Source organism: Nelumbo nucifera, chromosome 3 (genome assembly GCF_055504915.1).
Source record: "Nelumbo nucifera cultivar China Antique chromosome 3, China Antique-T2T, whole genome shotgun sequence".
NCBI lineage: Eukaryota > Viridiplantae > Streptophyta > Magnoliopsida > Proteales > Nelumbonaceae > Nelumbo > Nelumbo nucifera.
Window position 1 is genome coordinate 38,473,049 of NC_142651.1, and position 20,760 is coordinate 38,493,808.

The following is a 20,760-nucleotide window of genomic DNA, read 5'->3' on the forward strand; positions in this document are numbered from 1 at the left end:
AAGTTTATTAAATAAATATTTTGTATTTGTGTGACTGTAAAATTGAGAAATACATTTAATAAGGACGTTTATGACACATAGGCGTCATTAGGCATTATATCAGCAAAATGCCAATAAACACCTACCCGTTTTAAGAAGCTCCAAAATATAGCTTCCTAAAACGGGAGAGGCGCACAGAAACCGAATGCAATTAATGAAATAAAATGTCAATAAAAACAAACTTTGATACACATAAATACAGTTAATGAGGCATTTGTTAAGGGGATGCCTATGTGGCACCGTCAATAAACATAAACGGAACAAAAAATATAGAGTCTTTGAAGTGTTTTTTTTTAAAGAGATGCTGCTTGGTAATTAGTGAAGGCAGAATAAATCTCCGCCATTCCCTGGATAGTGTTTTTTTAAAGAGATGCTTGCCATAGAGTGAAATTTTTTTAAACTTGGTTGAGTTGGCTAATTAGGGATCATAACAATTAATTGGAAATTGGTGTCTACTTCACTTCAATAATTGTAAAGGTTGGAGGTCAGTCATGGCAGATAATAAAAGTCCCAAATACGGCTGCAAGATTTTATTTTATTTTTTAATAAACAAAATGCAAAATTGAACTAAAGGCTGAATTTGAAAAGTGTAAAGTTTTACACTTTACATGTTTGCATTTATACTCCTTTCAAAACTATCAATAAACAGTCTAAATTGATTGGAGATAAAATCATGCACACCAAATTAAGCTATCCATCACGAGTGAACAGCCAGCCAGTATTCAGTGCAATGAAAGTAGGCCGTAACATCAGGATGGGGAAAGCACAGGCTATATAGAACATAGACAACCAATGTTTTCAGTGTAGTGGTGCGCCATCTATTGCTTGCAGAGCACGCCTCACACCAACCTTGATTTCGAAGCGCGCATTTGGACTTTGGAGCCACAATTCATATTTACAAGTTGTCATTGATAGCGAGATCTTTCCAGTGCACAGAGGCCAAAGCTACACACTCTGTAGGAGACGTTTGGGACCAGTGTATTTGGTAGTCTTATTTTTAATTTTATAATAATTACCTTTTTTATTCAGAAAAAGAAGGGTTTCTTGAAATATCAAATTTTTGTTTCTTGAAATACATGCATTGCATGGTCTTGCATCACCCTAGTGACATGATATATTAAAATTTGAAAAAAGCTAATTATTTTTTGAAATGTCACGGAGTTACATTTATGTTATAATATTTAGGAAAATTGTCTAAAACCCAATATCACTTTTTTCTGAATTCTAACAATCGGTTACAACATTATTAAAATTGAATGACCCAAGTTGTCCATATCAACCTGAACGGTGAATCGGCCTGTTAAATAATCTTTTTGACCGAAATGCCCATAAGTGTCCAATCCTATTTCATATATAATATTCCCGCTCACTATCTCCCTCCCTCTATCAACGATTTCCGTCTTTTTCCCAAAACAGTCCGGATCAAAATCCCTACACTTTCTAACGTTTTCCTCTATTATTTTTTATTCAAAGGTTTATAGGGAAGAGGGAACCCAGGAAACAGAGAAAGACACTGCTTAGAGCCTTTCACTCACCGGTCACCACCTCTGCTAACACACGCTCCTCTCCACTGCTCTCTGCTCTCTCTCGCTTCAAGACTCCTTTTGACCGAACAATGGCCATGCCACCACCCGGTCCGCCACCACTGTTTCCACCGTTACCACCACCCATGGCGACCACTACGACACGCTTCTCTTCCTCCTCGTGCTTTTCTCCACCACCACTCTGTTATATTGCGCCCAGAGGAGTCCTGAAGCACTAGCTGAGATCCAGGCCTTGGTCCCGTTCAAGCTCAATCTGCATGACCCGCTTGTCGCGTTGAACGACTGGGATGCTTCCACACCGTCCGCTCCCTACAATTGGCGAGGCATTGCCTGCTACAACTCGGCCATTATAGCTCACTGGCCACCTTGGTAAACTCACTGACCACACCATCCTCTTCCTCCTCGTGGTTTTCTCCACCACCGCCCTGTTGCCTATTATGTTGTGCCCAGAGGAGTCCAGGCCTTGGTACCGTTCAAGCTCAATCTGCATGATTGGGATACTTCCACACCATCCGCTCCCTGCGATTGGCGAGGCATTGCCTGCTATAACTCCACCATCCTCTCACTGACCACCTTGGTAAACTCCTCGAGCTTTGCAAGCTTAGCCTTCGTTCCAACACCTTCAACATAGCATCCCTTCTTCTCTTTCTAAATACTCCCGTCTTCGCGCCCTCTTCTTGCAGTACAACTCATGATGCGGAAAGCCAACAAGTCTGTCTTGATATTTTAATATCCACACTCATACGTGATGGATCGAACATTTAAGTTAAACAGTAAAATGAATCGAACATTTAGGTTTAATATTCACACTCATAGTAAATTAGCAATGTTTATTAATCAGTGATGAGTTTTAGTTTTAGACATTTTGAAAAGTTATGGTAAATTTAAAAAAATTCATAAAAAGCGATGGTAGATTTTGGACAATTACCCTAACATTTATAATACATTCTATTTGTTTGATAGATAACTTATGAATCAAGCCCACTTGTGAAACAAAAAGGTCCCAACTCCAAGCATCCCCGTAATCCGGATTCTGTGCTGCACCCTTGTGTTCCAGCGTATACAACCACTCGTTCACATAACTCCGGATCTGCTACAAACATGGCGTGTACAACGTGCTAATAAACCCAATCTTCATTGGATTTGTCAGTCGGAACATCTAGACGCAGTGGACCATCTAGAAACATGGGAGAATTTTCTTATCCTTGATTCATAATCAACATAATTACAGAAATTAGTCACTAACAAAAATGGAATGCAACTTCAAGATACTTTTGACAACCAAGCATCATTTGTTTGAATTTTGATTCCACCAGTTTGAAGGAAAACCGCTATTCTGACATAAAAAAGAAGAAGGAAATAAATAGACTATGACTATCCAATGGAATTTTTTGCTTTCTCATTTCGGATATCAACAATCACAAGTAGCTTTCCACTCATGAATCCACCACTTCTACAAAAAGGCTAGCCTGCGGATGCAATCCTGCATCTTTCAATGACAATGAGCGATTCTCTGGGCTATAGACAACACGAGGAAAGTTGGAGACAAGGCTGTACTTCTCTGAGTTCAGACAATCCAAAGAATCGACATAGTCGTAGACAGACTGGATTGTAGCTATGTTGTGGAATCTCCTTTCCTTGCGTTCTCCATTTGGAAATCGTACAAGAACCTGTTCCAGAGGATAAAAAGAGGGCAAAACACCTAAATTGGCTATGAACATGTTAACCAAATAAAGGAAAAGAGAACTATGAACATCAAAAATAGGGGGCGGGGGAGTAAAAAGAAGCAAAGGCTGCAAACACTGAATTCCAATTAGAAAAATAAAATCTGAACAATCAAAGGAAAAAAACAAAATGAACAAGGATAATGTGCCACAGAAAAATAATACTAGTAACAAACGCATTCATTTCTAGTCCTATCAATACGTGTCAGCATCCTTACTACAATTTTTATGGATATGTTGCACCTTTATTCGTCAACACTCTGCTCCATACAGCACTACTGGTTTCTAGCTCTGTTGTAAGATTTTCTCTACAATCTATTGAAGATGCACCCCTCTCTCCCTCTTCCTCCATTCGCCCTGCTCTCATTCTCTAGGTAACATCCCCCCCCCCCCCCCCCAAGGCACACACACACGAAAGCCCAATGAACAATGGTTCACGATACTGCATGCCTTTCAATGTCAGAAACTTGTGAGCACTGACCACAGCGTACCCCATCTATATGAATTAAAAAAGGAAGGGAAATAGAATGTTTAGGAAGAATTTTCAAGATAAATGAAGTTTAAAGCATACTTAATTCAGATCAAGCTACATGTATTTTGCTTCCTTTGAATAGTGGATACAATTTTTTTTTTTAAAGAAACAAGTTATTTTTTAGCATTACAATTTTTTGAAGACACAGGCTACAATTTTTTATCAATAACAATGATCAAGATAGATATTGTTATGTGTAGCCAAATATTTAAGCTTCAGATCGATGTTTTTACTCCTTAGAAGTATAGTTTTCATTTTTTAGTACCAAAAATAAGTATAAAAATCCATTTATTGTTTTGCAAACAACTTTTAAGGACATAAAATTGATTAAGCCTTATTCCCTAGTCCTTACACAAGCACAGAAGATGATGACAAGGTCAATCATTGGAAAATTCAAAAGTTAAAATTGAAAATAATTACTTGTGTGACATTAGGTCCCTTTTCGGGTTCAACACCAAGTGACATAGCTTTCTCCTGGCGCCTTCTAGCAAGCACAGCTTCTCTCTCAGCTGCCTCACGTGCTGCTCTCTCTTGTGCCTCTTCCTCCTCCTTGCGTTTCCTCTCACCTTCAGCAGCTTCCCTCTCTAACCGCTCTTGCTCTTCTTTTCTTTGGCGCTCCCTTGCCTAATGTAGCAGGGAAACAACATTGTTTAAACTAAGTAGTGAGGGATAAGAAAGAAAAGGTTATGTAGTTTCATGGGAACCTCTTAAAGATATGATATTGTGTACATATCCACATACCATTTCTACATATCATATTGCTATTTATTTAAATAACAGCATTGTAAACTCAGACAAAACATGCATCTAAGATAATGAAGAACAAGGTGATTGCAATACATACTTGATCAGCTTCAAGTGCTGCCCTGTATGCTGCATCTTGCTCCTCTCTCAAGCGCATGTTATTCCTCCTCTCTTCTGCATCAAGCCTGGCTGTGACAAGAACAGGAGCACTCTCTTCAGCTACTCTCTGAAGGATTGTAAGCATTTCTTCAGGAGAAATCATTCCCTCAATCTGTGATTACGAGGCATTTGAAATTGTAAAATAAGAAACTACAAGAGAAAACAACTGAAAGCCTAATAAGAATGTATAGAAAGGAACATTAATTTTAAGAAGAGGATACCATCTCAGAACAAAATCTAATTAACAGATAAATGCACAGGTAAGAGACTAAACTTGACAGATCTTTTCCCTCATTCTAAGAGATTAAACAACTTGATGACAGACAACACCGGTAAGAAATTCTTTTTCCAATTTTCTATTTCTCTGCTTGTCTTTTTTTTTTTCATTCTCTAGGGCCTAGGCCTGGTGATAAGGAGAAGTATGAGAAAAGCAATCTGAAAGAAAAAACAGGTATATGTTATTTTTCCCCTTTTCTGCTCAGTGATAAATGGGATTTTTCATGAAGACTACGACATTGTAAGACCAATGCATGCTTTCTTTTCTTCTCTCCATCAAATCACCAATATATAGGACCCACTTACTTGATCTTGTGCCTGTGGTAAATCCATATACGTAAGTTTGAATGTGCAACTTATTTGGAGTTTCAATAGCTCCTTATAAGATAAGCTTCCCACATTATTAATTCATGATTTCTTCATCTTTCTGTCACCTAAATCTTGACCTAGAATTGTATCTGTCTATTGTTTTTCTGTTATTAATTGTTCTCCAACTTAATGTTTAATTCTCCAGGGGCAGTATGATAACTTGTCAAATAGGTACTGAAAGCAGAATGCAGGAAGGATTCTAAACTTACAACTCAAGAGTCACCTAAATGCATGCCTTTCATCATTCTGCAACTTCAACATTTAAGCAGTTATCAAAATGTCAATGTCAACCTTAAGACAAGAATGGGTAATTGGGTTATTGATCAAAAAAGATAAAAAAAGGTATGGGTGGTTGGTTGCACAGGAATTGTTTAACTGCTCTCTTCCATCTTGTTGAATCATTTACTGTTTGGTTGCAAAGGAATCAAGAGAAAAGAATAGCAAAATTAGTGAAAGTAAGAAACATTTTTTTGTTTTTACAAGGGAAATAAAGAGGTAAAAGAAAATAGGGTTCTAATTTATCATGGCCCTAAGTTTTCTTTTTGACACATTTTTGTTCTTTTTAAAAGAAAAAAGAAAATAAGGGAATCTCTATCTAGCTAGCCTTCTCCTTTCTCAAACCTTATTTTATCAGTACAACAATCAAGGTCAAATAATCTTAAGTAAAAAAGAAAAGAAAAGATTATATAAAGAGTATAAATCCTGTTTGAATCCAAGGGAGGCCACTGTGTGTGAAAAAAATGCCAAAGGTGAGGACCATACCCAGTCTACCCCTCCCAAGACCCCAGATAACTGAGACCAATATTGGGATGACCTTTATTTTATATAAAAAGTATAAATCCCCCTTCCAAAGATATTGAAGAAGGATCTTTCAAGAAATTCCTCTCAACCTTATTCATATGATCACCTAATCTGCCACGCCATTTGCCAGTCTTCTAACCAACCAGAATGAGGTGACCATCTTATGGGCTAGAGATATTGCCCTTAAGGCTGTGTTTTGTTTGACAGAAAATAAGAGACATAATTTCTTAAGAACCTTCCCTCAAACTTTCTGTTTCTCCATTTTTTTTTTTTTATCAAAGCAAACATAGACTAAGTGGATAAGATACAACCATGGACCCTCACTTCCACGTATTACCAGTTTACCACCTGAGAATAGCCTCTGCTTGCAAATCAACATAGCCTAGAGAGAACTTAATCCTTAGTCCTTGAAGAAGTGATAGGAGATATAAGTTCTGCACAAATGGAGCTCCCATTTTATATAGGACTCAAACACATCATTTGTACCTCTCCATCAAGGTTTCTTGATGTTCAACCTGTCCCCAATCTACCAGGATTCAGAGTACAGAACACATTGCAATATGCCTGAGAAATAGTGGGCAAATAAAGGGAAATGGTTCCAGATCATAGATTGGACAAAGGATAAACCACACCTTTAGGCTTTTGTTATCTAAAAGCACCTTTTTCTTTATTCCATATTCAAATTTCTATACTGGCAGGTTACCATAGAAGAGATGTTAATAGATGGACTAACCAGCACTACTGAAATTGGACTCTTACTTTTATATCAGTAATACACGACTAGGGCTATCCATGATATCCTTCCTTCCTTCCTCAACCGTGTCAAGTATGATTTGGCCTCATGTCAGAATATTAGATTTTGGGAAGATGTTTGGGTTGGTGAGTCCCCTTTGTTTGAGATATTTCCTTCCCTTTTTGCTCTTTCTAACTCAAGGGTAGACCCATGTCTAAGTTTGTTTTCCAACACTCTTCTTCCTCAAGGCTGAATTGGAACCTTGGCTTCACTAGGAATCTTAGAGAGTCTGAAATTTCCAGTGTGTCTGATTTGCTAAGTTTGCTGAATTCAGTGGTTCTGGGGGAAGATGGTACGAATACTAGGGTGTGGGTCTCTAATCCTACAGGGCAGTTCGCCTGTAAACCTTCTTTCAGCTCCCTTGTAGTCACTTCCCCTTCTCCTTTCCTTGTTAAGGAAATTTGGTGTTCTCCCATTCCTCCAAAAGTCAATGCTTTTTTTTTTGATAAATGAGAGTAATTTTATTGAAAAAATATCAAAATACATGCAGCCTAGGAAGAGGCACGAGATGTTACCTCCCCCAAGGACTGAATCATAAACACTAAAACATGCCCAAACCTGAGATACAAATTACAAATTAGCCCAAAACAGATCACCCCTTGACACCCCTTGCTTGGCCAGAGAATCAGCCATTACATTTGCTGATCTGCTAACCCACTGGAACCTAACAGTCATATTTCTTGTCATCCATTTAACTTTCTTTAACAGATTCCCTGTAGCCCCAACAAACTGTGTCTATGTTAGGAAGTGTTTCAAGGCTGTATTAATACCTGCAATGTGATTCAAACGATTGGATTGAGATTGGTTTTGTTGGCTGTATTTGGGATTGGTTTTCCTCACTCTTTGGGTGTAGGTGGTCCCCTTCTGATAGCTTGGAAGGGTTGTTTAGCCCTTCTGTTTTCAGCTGCACTAAGAGGAAGGACAGGATCTTGAGGAGATGACCAAGGGTAGTAGTGGTCTGGACAGTTTGGGAAGAAAAAAAATCAAGAATTTTTGAAGGGAAAGAAAAGAGTAAGAAAGCTTTGATAGAGGTAATAACTTTAAGAGTGGCACACTGGGGTAAAACCTTAAATCAATTTTCAGATTTTAAGGTTGAAGATTTCTTTAGGGCTTGGGGCGCAATAGCTAATTCTTCTTCCTCTAGAAAACAAAATGCTTCTGTGGATTGGTCACCACCAAGTTGTGGTTGGAAGAAGCTGAATTTTGATGGTAGTTGTGTGGGCAACCTGGACATTTCAGGTATTGGAGGGGGTAATTAGGGATGAGAAAGGAAACATACTCTCCTTGTACTCAGGTTCAGTTGGGCAAGGTGATGTGGTTAGATCAGAATTGTTGGCAATAATTTTCGGGGTGGAGAAAACCAAAAAATTGGGGATAGAAAGATTGATTATTGAAGGTGACTCGAGAACAATTATGGGATGGCTGAAAAGGGGGGAGAGAGTGACTTGGAACCTAAGGAATGTCTTCCGATGTTTCAAATGGCTATTAAAAGAAATGATGATACAAATCAAATGGGTTAGGCGATATGCAAACAGTTTGATAGACAGTTTAGCTAAGCAAGGGGTTCAGAGACAATCTATGTATTGGGCTCATTTGTAATACTCCGGGATGGTTTAGTCCCTTTGCGTATGCTGCATTTTTTTTAAGAACTTCTAGTTGTACTTCTCCTCTCTAATAATAATGAATTTTCTTCTGTGTTGCTGATTAAAAAAAGAGTTGAAGAAAGAACCCATGCTCTTATGCAGAACTGCAGATGTCAAGAGCAGGAGATGCTACAAACAGCCAAAGCTGACACAAGCATCTTAATTTGTGGCATATTGACTTAAGGTACAAAATAGCAGGTGGGCTCCACTAAACAAAGTGCTAAAACATCCTAAATATTTGAAAAACACAAAAATACCTAAAAGAATAAGACTGACACCTACTTTGAAGCATTAAAATTCAAAAACTGATCTTCACATACTGCCATTTCATAAATTAAGACTGAAGATATAACTCATCCTACCTGCAGCCAAATCATTAGCAGCTAGACTGTCTCTATTTCTCTTCCTAGCTAATAGATCCATGTCTGAATTAGATGACCCATAGACCCACTTGAACAACCTTTACATGCTTGATGCCAAAAATCTTTAAATATTCTTTAGAACTATGGAAGTTCAATTTCCCTATTATTTTCTTTACAACCACAGAAATCTTCCTTCTCTTTTTTTTTTTTTTTGATTGATAAGTCTTCCTTTTCTTTTCTTTTTCACTTTCTCTTCTCCATTTCCTTCTTATTTTCTTTTCAACCAAAAAAACAGGTTTAGCAAATACTGCAGAGTGCAGAATAAAAAGTTCTTGAATTTGGATATGTGGGGAAATCAGCTGACATTTCTATTTTACCAGCCTACTGATACATATCAAGGATTCAACATGTCTCCAACATGTTATAGAACGAGATACCCATGAATACATGTGCAACATACTCACCTGAGTTCCTCCATTCACTATCTAATGTCCTATGTCTGAACTTGCATCAAAAAGACTTTCTAGGTAGGCTTGAATTGGAGGAGCAACATGGTCAACTAAGGCAATTCTTCTGCTAATTGCTAGGAGACCCTCATATTGGCAATTTGAAGATTGGCTTACTTCATGATCCAGAATCCTCTTTTGTCTGCTTGATCCATTCCTTATACAAATATGACCAGTGTAGTCACCTAGTTCCTCCAAGAGTTAAGTCATTTGTTAAGCTTGTTTTTCTTGACAAAGTCCTCAATAATCATATAAAAAAGAGGCATCTCAAATACCAATATAAGTGTGCTTTGCAAAAGAGGTGGAGGAATCAGCCAATCATCTTTTTTCTTTGTTGCCCAATTGCTTCAGCTCTTCAGGACCTTTTTTTCCATTTTTTAGAAAAAAAAATGGAAAAGCATGATTTGTATTATTATGCAAAAAATAAAAAGGTATACAGATTGTACTTGTATATCAAGAAGATGTGCTAATCTGATCCCTGCCTATAAGGTCATATAAATATGATTAACACCATCTGTACAATGGCAAAAAACGTCAAAATATGAGCCATGAATAACTTCCTTGAACTCTTTTCTGATAGATGGGCAAGAGCAGAATACTCCGGTAACCCTCCTTAATACATTATTGAGAAAATGATCTGCTCTGAAACATATTACCCTCTTCCCAGATTAATTAAAAATTGCTAAGGGATGCATTACCATACTAGCTTATCCTTTGCCCCTTCATCCATCAACATAAGTAATTATCTTGGATAGACCTGGGGAAACACCATATTATTCCCCCTCCCAATCCAAACCAGTGTTGCCATGTCTGGCCCTGACACTTGGACACCATACCGAGTCTTGGCAGTGTCAAAAGCCTCCTAAAAATCTTGGTGTGCTCCACACTAAAATCCTCCAAGGAAACCTTGGTACTTAGTATTCCTGAATGAGGTATTGTGATATAGAATGCATCCAATAAAGGGAATAAATGGATTAATGTTTGATTTTCAAAGTTATCTCCATGTTTTTCTTTAACTTTATTATTTTATATGCTTCTAAATTAAAGTTTGCTTGTCTCGATTTTTGAGGTTCTTTTTCTTTGGATTGATATTGTATTTCTGATGCTTGCAGCTCAAGGAAGTTTATGCAATGCTCAAAACAGTGCTGATACAGAATGGCTCAAGGGTCTTCAAGCAGCTTGAAAACATAATTTGAAAAAAAAAAAAAAAAAACTGCTAATATGCACAGATACTAAAGATATGATAAATAACACTTGCATTTCAAAGCTGCAGTGCCCGTGGATGGAATGAGTTATAACTCTCAAGTGTTGCATGTTTTGCTATATTTTGATAGCTATAATATAGTATATGTAAGAAGGGAAGACAATGTACTAGCTCACTCTATAGCCTATACTGTATGTATGAGTGGGCAAAATAGAATATTTCATATCCCACCGAATGGTCTGGATGTACACATTTTCAAATCTATAATGAAATGAAAGGCTTCGATTTTTTCTGTTAAAAAAAAATTGTATTTCTGATCATGTTTCACATTTTCATTATTTGAGATGTATTATCTGTCTTATGCGTGTATAGTTGGTCCCCCTATCTCAGCTATTTGGATTTTATGGTTTTGTTCTGTCCCGTTCCTTTATCATTAATGAAGTCCTTTTAATTTGCTTCTGATCAAGTATATAATATAAACTGCACCAAAGTTTTCAAATTTAACAACAGCTATCTTTTTCCCGATTTATCTAACAACCGTAAACTGTTGAAGATGGACAAAGTGCAACTTATTCCATCTATTTTAGGAAAAAAAAAGATTTAAGACAAATAAAAAAAAAAAAACATAAAGATAGAACCCAACTAGCAGTACCTGCTGCAGTAATGCAATCCTCTGATTCGAAGCAGACATAACCACTGCACAAAACGGGAACCTGGAAGCCTTTAAGCTGTTACTCATCTTAAAGCCTTCACTGGCCCGAATATTGCCTCCCCATGACACAAAATTTTCGTTAAGAAACGATGTCACAACCTCCGAGCACAAACTTTGCTCGCAAAACGACGGCGTATCAGGGTGATCCGGCGAGTGCAAGTACACAAATAACAGCTTGAATGCCTGTCGAGACCGCTGCAAGGCATCCATGAATCCTTCAGAGACAAAATTCGGATGATTAGTTCCATAATCTCTCTCGAACGCGGCAACAAAATTCAGAGCCTCCGAGGCGGCGGCTGAGAGAGAAACCATAGGAGAGGAAGCGCCTCCTTCACGGCCGGAATTCCATCCGAGCAAACCAAGGGAGTGAGACAGGACGCCGCCCGCAATCCAGACACCGAGGCCAACGGCACCGGAGATCAAACCTAAACTACCCGAGATGACAGAGAAGGGCAGAGTGATGATCTTCCAGGCGAAACCGGGAGGAGACCCCGCAGCGGGAGATTCTGAAAGCGGTTGGGATTCATGACGAGTGAACCCAGATTCTTGGACGCCTTCCCAGTCATCGAAACTCGATTGGTGGCTGCTGCCGACGTTGTTCTGATGGTTGTTATTACTGTGGTTGTCGTTGTCGTTTGGGTTGGACAGGGAGGGAGCGGGATTGGAAGCTGTGAAGGCAGAGACGGCGAGTTCGAGATCCCAGCCATGGGCAGCGAGGATCTCTGTGCACAAATCGGGATCTTCAACGCCCGTGATTGCTTGAAAACAAGCTAATTTGTCACCGAAATCCACCATTTCCTTTCGAAGTTTGCAGAATAGATTGAAGAAAAAACTAAAAAAAAAAGACTAATAGAGTTCTAGGGCAGCTTTTATTTATTTATTTATTTATTTATTTATTTATTATGGATTTGGATTTAGATTTGTTAAAGCAGAAGAAGAGGAGGTGCTTGCTTTTCTTCACGGAAAGAAGAAACTCGGGGAGAGTTGTTGGGGGAAAACTGAAAAGTCTTAAATCGTCGTCGACTCGACGACGTCTCCTAAGTCGTAACTCCCTGACTCCACTCCCTGCTTGAACCCCGGCCTCCCTCTCTCTCCTGCACTCGACGTGTTGTTTGGCTTTGTTAAGAGGTACGCGAAATTCGGAGAGTACATTGAGAAACAAACGCCAAACACCAAAGAGACCTCAAGGTCCAAGTAGTTTTTTAAGGGGAGAGCGGAAACCCGCGTCGTCCAACAATCGAGTGGGGTAGGAAAAAAAAAAAAAAAACCGAAAGGGAATTTTCGCTTCGCCAATGCATTAAAACATCTGCCATACTTATAGTCACGGGAGATGTTCTTAATAGACGATAGATGTGTCTGTAAGGCGCCCATATGTGAGGAACAGATCCCGTTCCCCCAGCCTCATAATCCGATTTTTTACTCACTTTCTCTATCCGCGCGCCCTACACACAGCACAGCCACGGTACACTGCAGCAGCGCATCTCACAAAATACAAAATGGTATGGTGTGGTTGCAAATTGCAATTCACGGCGGGTTCAGAATAATGGGCCTGGAAAGTCGGCCCATTCACTATTATGAACCTGGCTATCCAAACCCACTACAAAGAACCCGGCCCATTCACTATTCCGCTTTCAATTTTAAGCATCCAGAATTTTGGAAGAAGAATGACGAAAGTGGTTACAAGATAACACCATCTCCATCCCATGCCTGATATATATATAGTCAGGCGATGAGGGTAGCAGTTGTAATTACTTTTTAATGAAGTATTTTTTTCTTATTATTAAGAAATCTAAATAAATAAAATACCAGGTCCCTTGAGATTGGGAGCAAGAGGCTCAACCTTAAGTTTTCAGAAATGACTTGCATAGCTAACTTATAAAAGAATGAAAATGAATCCGAATTAGTTGCATTTGATAGCCAATTCGGATTTCTTCTTCACACTCACTTCACAGCACTTGCAGTTGTGAGGTGGGTGTGAAGAAGAGGATTCTGTGAGAGGAAATAATAATAATAATAATTTCAACACTTTGATAACTTTGTTAGGCACTGTTTGTTTAACCATTAACAACATCTCACTTCAGCTATGCATGCGAAATGAGAGATTGGAGTGGTTGAGGAGTCTGGATCTGCTCCTCAGCAGCTATGCACATCAGGAACATCTTCCCTATTTGTGTGTTGTTATTTACGCAAAAATGTTACCAATACATGGTAGAATGTGTTGTGAGGTTGGTGTAAGGTGTAGAGGAGTAAATCCTGTTTTGTGGTTATGGGGCATGTACATAAAAGGGGGTTGGGCCACTTGCGGGCTGGCATTGATTGGGTCATGCTTGGCTCGGCTCGCCAGCTACAGTGGTGGGCCATGCTAGGCATGGCATGACTCCCTAGGCCGGGCTGGACCAAGGGTTTTTGGCCCACGGCATGACACAACTTGTAGTCCAGCACAAATATGACCCATGTCATGGCCCAGCATAACTCACGTCTATAATGGCAAAAATACCCCCAACAACTATAAATGACTATTTTAGGGGGGCATTTCAAATAAAGTGATAAATAAACTTTGTAAATAGCCAAAGTACCCCTCTCAACAACTATAAATTTCTAGTTTAGGAGGGTATTTCAATCAATTCAATTATTTCTGACCCCTATAAATACCCTAACCCTTACCCGGTTTCATAACAACAATAATCATTCTCATTCAATCAAATAAAATCTCCCATATCCCATTCTCATGCTTATACTGCTCTACAATCTACTCTCATATGCTCTCAATTTTTTATTGTTTCAATAAGAAGGATCGAGTGTCTTAAGTTGAAGTTAGTAATTTGGGAGACTTAAAAGCTTTGCATTCAAGGTGAAATACCAAATTGGCATCGGACTCTAAGGATCAAAGTGCAATTATTGTGTTAATTGGATTTTTTTTTATAAATTTTAGTTTATATTTACTAAAATGGCTAATTATTCTTAGACCCCCTCTCAAACCAATTTAATGGTGGCCCTAATAATTTTAGGGTACCAAGAAAGAAAACTAGTGATGTTTGTAATTATTACCATGAAAGATTTAACGGGAAAGGACATGAGAGCAGTTTGCAATAAAACATGATTTTTAGTATCAAAGTAGTAGAAAGTATTGGTAATAGCTATTTGAGATGACATCTATCAAACTATTAGATGTCTACTATAGGAAATTTTGATATTTTAGCCTGATGAAAAACACATGAAAATGATTATCTTATGATTGCCGCTATGATACATGATTTATCAACCCCTTTGGTGTCCATAATAGCATAGGAATTTTGTTTTAGTACATGAAACAAGAGTTCTAAATAAAAGGGGAAGTCGGATGACAGATTTAGCATGAAATAAGAGTTCTAAAAGATTAGTTTGACATAGAAGATAAACTATAAAATAAAAGAGGACACGGCATGCCATTCAATGTATCACTACTAAGTGGGACTTGAATAAAATTTTTTAGATTACTGTAAAATTTGAGATTTTCATTAGTTTTATTTGCACCTCATAAGTTATTATGGAATAAAAATTTAAGATGATTTTTTTTTTCAAATTGTTGTTACAACTTACAATAATTGAAATTTTCATTTTTCCTTCAAATTTTCGTTTATTTATTTATTTTTTTTTTGAGTTTTTAATTTTCTTATAGTAAAAAGAAAAAAAAAGAAAAATATGAATCGGTCCAGCCCGGTTCAAAGCCCGTATACCACAGGCCTAGGCTCATGCTGGGCCCCAGCCCCAACCTGTACTACCGTGTTGGCATAACCAACTATAGTGGGGATAACTTTGACTGTTGGAGGCCAACAACCTATTAGGAGCGTTTTTTGACCGGACATGTTCACCAATTCACACCCATGTTTATGTGTTTGTAAAAAGTAAATAGGGGACAATTACTATTTTACCCTACTTTCATGGTAACATCGCACTCCAAGAATGTTGTCAACGGCCAAAGTTTTTCCATGTCAGACAAACACGAAAAGACAACCCACATTACACCTCTCCGTGTATACTTGACGAGGGAAAAACTTTGGCTATTGGGGGCCAGCAGCCTATGCTATCGAGAGAGTTTTTAAGAATACCATGTTACGAATGGATAAATTAATAATTAAAAATTATTGAGAATGCGACGTTACTATCAAAGTTATTCCCTTCATCATGACAACAACATCTAACAACACAGCTAGCTATCAAATGCAGCTAATCCGGGTTTAGCCTAAGGCTAAAACAAGGGGCAAAGCGGATTTCTTTTCACACTCATCCTTATCTTGAACCGTTTCTACTGTTTCTACAGTTACCAACAGCAGAGCACACTAACAGGTAATGTAGGTGAAGTCTAAGCTGTCATCATGCTTCATATATATATATATATATATATATATGGGGGTGGCCGGGTCCGGGTGGGAACCCAGCAATAACAAAAGTTGGTGCGATGCATGGTGTATTGCAATATTCCAAACACTATCAAAGTCATGCATGCAAGATTTATATTAATTCTAACCTTTATCACATTCACAGCTATCACAATATCATGCAATAAACTAAAGAAAGTTTTTCTTTGTTATACTGAATCAATCGACTGAGAAATAATTCATATCCATTTCTTTATGGTCTCATATAAAATACTTGTCAATACGTAGATTTCAGAGTTTATTTTTTTTTTCTCTGTTTCTTCTTTCTTCTTCTCTCAGAAGATACAATCTCCTCTTGCGTTGATACACATGGTAGACCCCCGCCAAGTTAACCATTTAGAACCTAGACCTGTTGAAGAACCTTCAAGGCCTCATGATTTTGGCATTCTGAAGTAGGTTCCTTGGTGGATTGGCTCTGATTGGAATTCTCACTTTCTGCTGGCTTGAAACCTGCTGAGTTCGCTAGTTTGTCCACTACATTAACTAGTGGTTGGATCCTTGCTGCAATTTCAATCAACAAAGAAGCTACTGTGGCAAGAGGAAGAACCTCAATGAGGGGTATGGAACTGGTGATTGATGGTCTGTGCTCTGTTTCTGGAGCCTTGGTTATTGGTAAGTGCGGTGGAATGAGCCGGTTAGGAAGAGATTTCAGGGCACTTTGGATATCTTCTACTGCTCTGTTCAATTCTTCAACTGAGGAATGTATTGTGGAAGAGGTCCTCATACTCTTAATGTTGATCGCCAATTCCCTCAAGATGCTTGAAGAGATGGAGCTTAGTGCCAAGCACTCATTACTCAGATGCTTCTTTATGTAGTCAGGTGCCTGCTGTTCAGTTATAATAGCAATTCAAATTGTAAGATAAAACACATATTCATGTAGAGTACTCTATTCAAACTTCAAAGTATTCGTGCACAAATGGAATATGTAGAAAGCTCATTTGTTTAACTCTCTCTCTCTCTCTCTCTCTCTCTGTTTGTATGTATGTATGTATTTTTTGTAGGTATATATGAAGTAGAGACTGCTTCAGTTTACCTGATCAGTCTCTGCGTTGATACGACCACTGAGAGCCTCTATGCAATAAGCACAGTTACGCATGGAGGCCGTGACCTTGAGGTACTGTTTCCATGGATGCCGGAAGCTGAAGTTGCCATGGGCGGGTTCCCATCGAGCAAAATTGGCCTATAGAAATGAATTAATGCATGATTAACCAGAGAAGATAAGAAATAACATATATAGTTTTGATTTTTGAATGAATGAATTACTTACAAGAGAATCTTCGGTTGCCTTGGAATTCAGCACACACCTGTAGCCTAATGCAACCTTATGGGAATCTTTATCGTTGTCTCCAGCAAAATTGCCACAGTCGTTGAAGTACTCAGCCATGCATGCTGAACATGTAGGAGTTTTTTGGTTTTGAGAAGGAAATTTGAATCGGGTACTGGCCTAGTTTTATTCAAATATATAAAATAATAATTATAAAGCGCATGCAGTACTAGTCTTGATGAGTTGATGAATTTACGTACCATCCAATGAATTGGCAAGCTTTTCCATGTTACGAGTGACGAGGAGTTGGAGCTCCTCACCGGCCCAAATGGGGCAGATAAGCATGCTTATGATCAAACACATGGAAGCGCCTATGACGATGGTGGATAGCCGCTGGTTAGCCATATCCAACAGTTTTTCCACGCGATATCCTGACACTGAGACCAGGCTGAAGGTGAGGATAAAGATCAAAGCACCATAGTCGAAGCGAGCCTTGATCGTTGGGATGAATCTTGAGAAAGTCGTCGCAGAGGCTGAGACAAACAGAATACTGCTATAATTAATAAATAATTGTAATTGTAATTGTTAGCTGGTGATGATTTAATGGAAATATTAATTAATCAAGCATCAAGCAGTGAGATATGAAATGCACCAAGGAGGAAAACGGAGGCTCCAAGGATTACGGGCTGAAACTTTTGTCCAGACTGGGTTGCAACCCAGTTGACGCCCACGCCGAGAGATCCGGCAAGGAAAGTTGCGGTTGTCCTGTTAAAGCTTTTGGACAGAGTTGCTCCTGGAAATTGATGATGAAGATCATCTAGTTTGTTAAAACTTAAAACGAATACTGATGGGATTGGGTTGTTCATATATATTAATTATATTGTTTTGATGATTTGTAATATATGGAGTAGTAGTAAGTCTGGAGTTGGACGAGCTTACCCACAGTGTACTCGAAGAGCACCACAACGGTCATAACTGCCCACATGGCATTTCCACCGACGCCTTGGTACAAAGGCCTCATGTAGTAAAAAAGTGAGACCGTGGTGAGAGCTATCCCTACCTTGAGGCAATGGATTACTTTTCTAGGCTCATCAATACCAATACCCCACGCCTTCTCCAAAAACCTCCGGACCTTCCACATTAGGCCACTTAGGACTACACATACCCAGGCTTTGCCCAAGGGACCTGCAGATTCTGGGGCCAAGGTCCGTGAATCCCCGTCATTGGCACGCACCCTCCACTCCAGCCCGCCACACGCTTCCTTCTGGCTGCTTCCCATCTCCAATGCAAATCAATAATTAACGCAACTTAAGTCCTTGGGTAGGGATACGGGATACCTGTAGCCTGCAGCCACACAACCTGCTCTGGATGAGAAGCAACAGAAGAAGAAGAAGATGGTGATATGATAGCAGTTGAAGAGTCTAATGCCATGTAATGGAAGCCTCGATCGAGCTTGTGTAACCAATGGTGGCTCACCATTGATGCTTATATAAGGGAGATGTGCGTGCCTAGGCGTTTGCTTATTTTATTCCAAAATAAAAATTGAAGATCCAGAAAAGGAAGGGTATGTTAGGTTATGGCCCCATACCCTCTACTCTTTGTCGCTCTCTCTGTGCATCTCTTTCTGTACTTTTTTTTTTTAAACTTTTGATCCAATGATGCATGGTTTTCAAAACCGGACCGGGTCGGACGGTCAGACTGGAAAAACTGGGAACCGGTCACCTGACCAGTTTCATTTTCCTCCAAAATTGTTGATTTTGGTCAGCAAATTGTTGAACCGGCCAGTTAACCATTTGAACCGTTTAAACGGTTTTAACCATTTTCCAAATTTTTAATTTTTTTTTTTTACCAAAACAGGCTGGCCATTCGGATCGAACGGTCAGACCGTTCGGACCGGTAACCAGACCCCTGCCCGGTTCGGCCACTGGTTCGTTTTTAAAAACAATGCAATAATGTTCCGTTAAGGGACTGAACTATTGATCCCCAGATTTATTGTAACGGGAGATTTGGTTTGAAAAAGCATTGGTTTTGTTTGTGGAGTCTGGTTTGGCAAGTTAGGTTAGGCTCATAAAAAAGAAGGCAACTTAGAGAGAGAGAGAGAGAGAGGAAGGGGCACGTATGCCATAGCTATAGACAAATTAAAATCTGACAAGTTATTTGGTGGAAGGACAAACAATTCTGCAATGGGATAGGAAGATAAGGAAAGTCACCTAAAAAAACAATGATCGAGATCTCCCTGGTGGACGTCATCGCATTAAGGGTTTTTGTTAAACCCCATCTTTTCTTTTGGTTGGCGTGGGTATTGTTTTTCGGTTTAAAATGTATAAATATAAGTGAAAGGCTCTCTGTCCATCTCAAGTTGGAAACAGCACGAACTTGGAGATAAACCACTTACCATTTCTTTCTGATCAAGTGCTTATAAAATTGGGGCTAAAATTAAAATATTACATTTGGTTCTCTCATTCTCTCCCACAATCTATTAGTATAAATCACACCTACGTTGGCTAATAGCCCTGAATAGTTATTTCCCCATAATACCCATCCGTCTACAGATGAGCGATCCCACTTCCCACGTCCAAAGGTGCTCTACCTCATTGTTTGGTACGAGGGTCATAGAGATGTATGAGCCAAACTGAACTCCCAAGCAACATAACCAATCAACTCCATCGTGGCTTTTCGCTTAGCCCGAGGTTGATGGGTCCAATCTGTTGAGAAAAAGAAGATGTCAAAGGCCTTGGAAGTTATCTCAAGGGTGAAGATTTCGATGGTCAAATTAGCCGAGAGCTGTGAGAGATCGGACCAAGCAAGCGAGGACACTTAACTAGAGCTTAAGTTCTAGTGTATGTTTTTCTCAATGTGGGAGCCTCTTTTTATAGTCAGAATAGTTTGAGAGGAGGAATAGTTGGGAGCAGGTGGTGGCAGTTGGCAGTAGTTGGTGATGGGTGGTCAATAGACCTGTTCATGGGACGGGCCGGGCTTTGTATATGTATTAACAAAATACACTCAGGCCTGAGCCCGAACCCAACCCTCATATAAAGCCTGAAGCCCGGGTCCAAGCCTGAGCCCAGCTAGAAATTTGAAAATATTTTTTTTTCTTTTTTTATTCAATAAAAAAGTGTTTTATTTATATTAAAAACCTTCAAGACTCAAAAATAATAAACATCTCACTATTACTTGGAAAAAAGAAGAAGAAGAACAAAGAAAAAACATTATATATATATATATATATATATATATGTATTAAATAAAATATATTTTTATTATTTAGTATACAGTATCAAGTTGGGCTTAGGCTCAGGCTGGGCTTTTTTGAGAAAGCCCGAGCCCGGCTAGAAAAAAGTCGGGCCCGGTGCTTTAGGCTCGAGCCTGAGCCCGCAGGCCTAAAATTATGACCAAGCCCAACTTAATAATAGGCCAGCCCATCAGACTACCCGCCCATGAACATGTCTAGTGGTCAGGATATGTTCAGCCAACACCACGTGTTAGGGTCCACGAAATGATTGGAATGCGTTTGGCTGATGCCACGTGTCAAGATCTATAGGTCGGCCGAATACCCCTATATCAGTTAGAATACACGTATGAGTGGTTGTGTTCCACACTCGTGTAGGGATGTCAATGGGTTGTGTTAAACGGTAAACTTGCTTGACCTAATCTTATAGGGCCGGGTTAG

General features: G+C 39.0%; 2 protein-coding genes across 2 annotated transcripts; both read right to left on the bottom strand.

Moving 5' to 3' along the window:
* Positions 1-2,769: 2,769 nt before the first annotated feature.
* On the bottom strand, positions 2,770-12,675 carry LOC104594217 (plant UBX domain-containing protein 10). The gene is made up of 4 exons (XM_010254420.2): positions 11,349-12,675; positions 4,684-4,854; positions 4,260-4,463; positions 2,770-3,253 (listed from the first exon to the last, which is right to left on the bottom strand). The coding sequence occupies exons 1-4, from the start codon at positions 12,201-12,203 to the stop codon at positions 3,020-3,022; spliced, it is 1,464 nt and encodes a 487-aa protein (XP_010252722.1). The 5' UTR covers positions 12,204-12,675; the 3' UTR covers positions 2,770-3,019.
* A 3,319-nt stretch (positions 12,676-15,994) lies between these two features.
* LOC104594224 (aluminum activated malate transporter family protein) lies at positions 15,995-18,520 on the bottom strand. The gene is made up of 6 exons (XM_010254433.2): positions 18,030-18,520; positions 17,743-17,883; positions 17,351-17,623; positions 17,094-17,215; positions 16,860-17,006; positions 15,995-16,652 (listed from the first exon to the last, which is right to left on the bottom strand). Exons 1-6 carry the CDS (start codon positions 18,367-18,369, stop codon positions 16,170-16,172), a joined length of 1,506 nt encoding a protein of 501 aa, XP_010252735.1. The 5' UTR covers positions 18,370-18,520; the 3' UTR covers positions 15,995-16,169.
* Between the last annotated feature and the right edge of the window lie 2,240 nt (positions 18,521-20,760).

Coding starts and splice junctions, on each gene's coding strand:
- LOC104594217 (XM_010254420.2), bottom strand. CDS start 12,203: ATGGTGGATTTCGGTGACAAATTAGCTTGTTTTCAAGCAATCACGGGC. Junction 4,464..4,683: donor CAGCACTTGAAGCTGATCAA/GTATGTATTGCA, acceptor CTGCTACATTAG/GCAAGGGAGCGCCAAAGAAA. Junction 3,254..4,259: donor AGGGACCTAATGTCACACAA/GTAATTATTTTC, acceptor CCTCTGGAACAG/GTTCTTGTACGATTTCCAAA.
- LOC104594224 (XM_010254433.2), bottom strand. CDS start 18,369: ATGGGAAGCAGCCAGAAGGAAGCGTGTGGCGGGCTGGAGTGGAGGGTG. Junction 17,216..17,350: donor GCTTGCCAATTCATTGGATG/GTACGTAAATTC, acceptor CTACATGTTCAG/CATGCATGGCTGAGTACTTC. Junction 17,007..17,093: donor AGGCAACCGAAGATTCTCTT/GTAAGTAATTCA, acceptor TCATTTCTATAG/GCCAATTTTGCTCGATGGGA.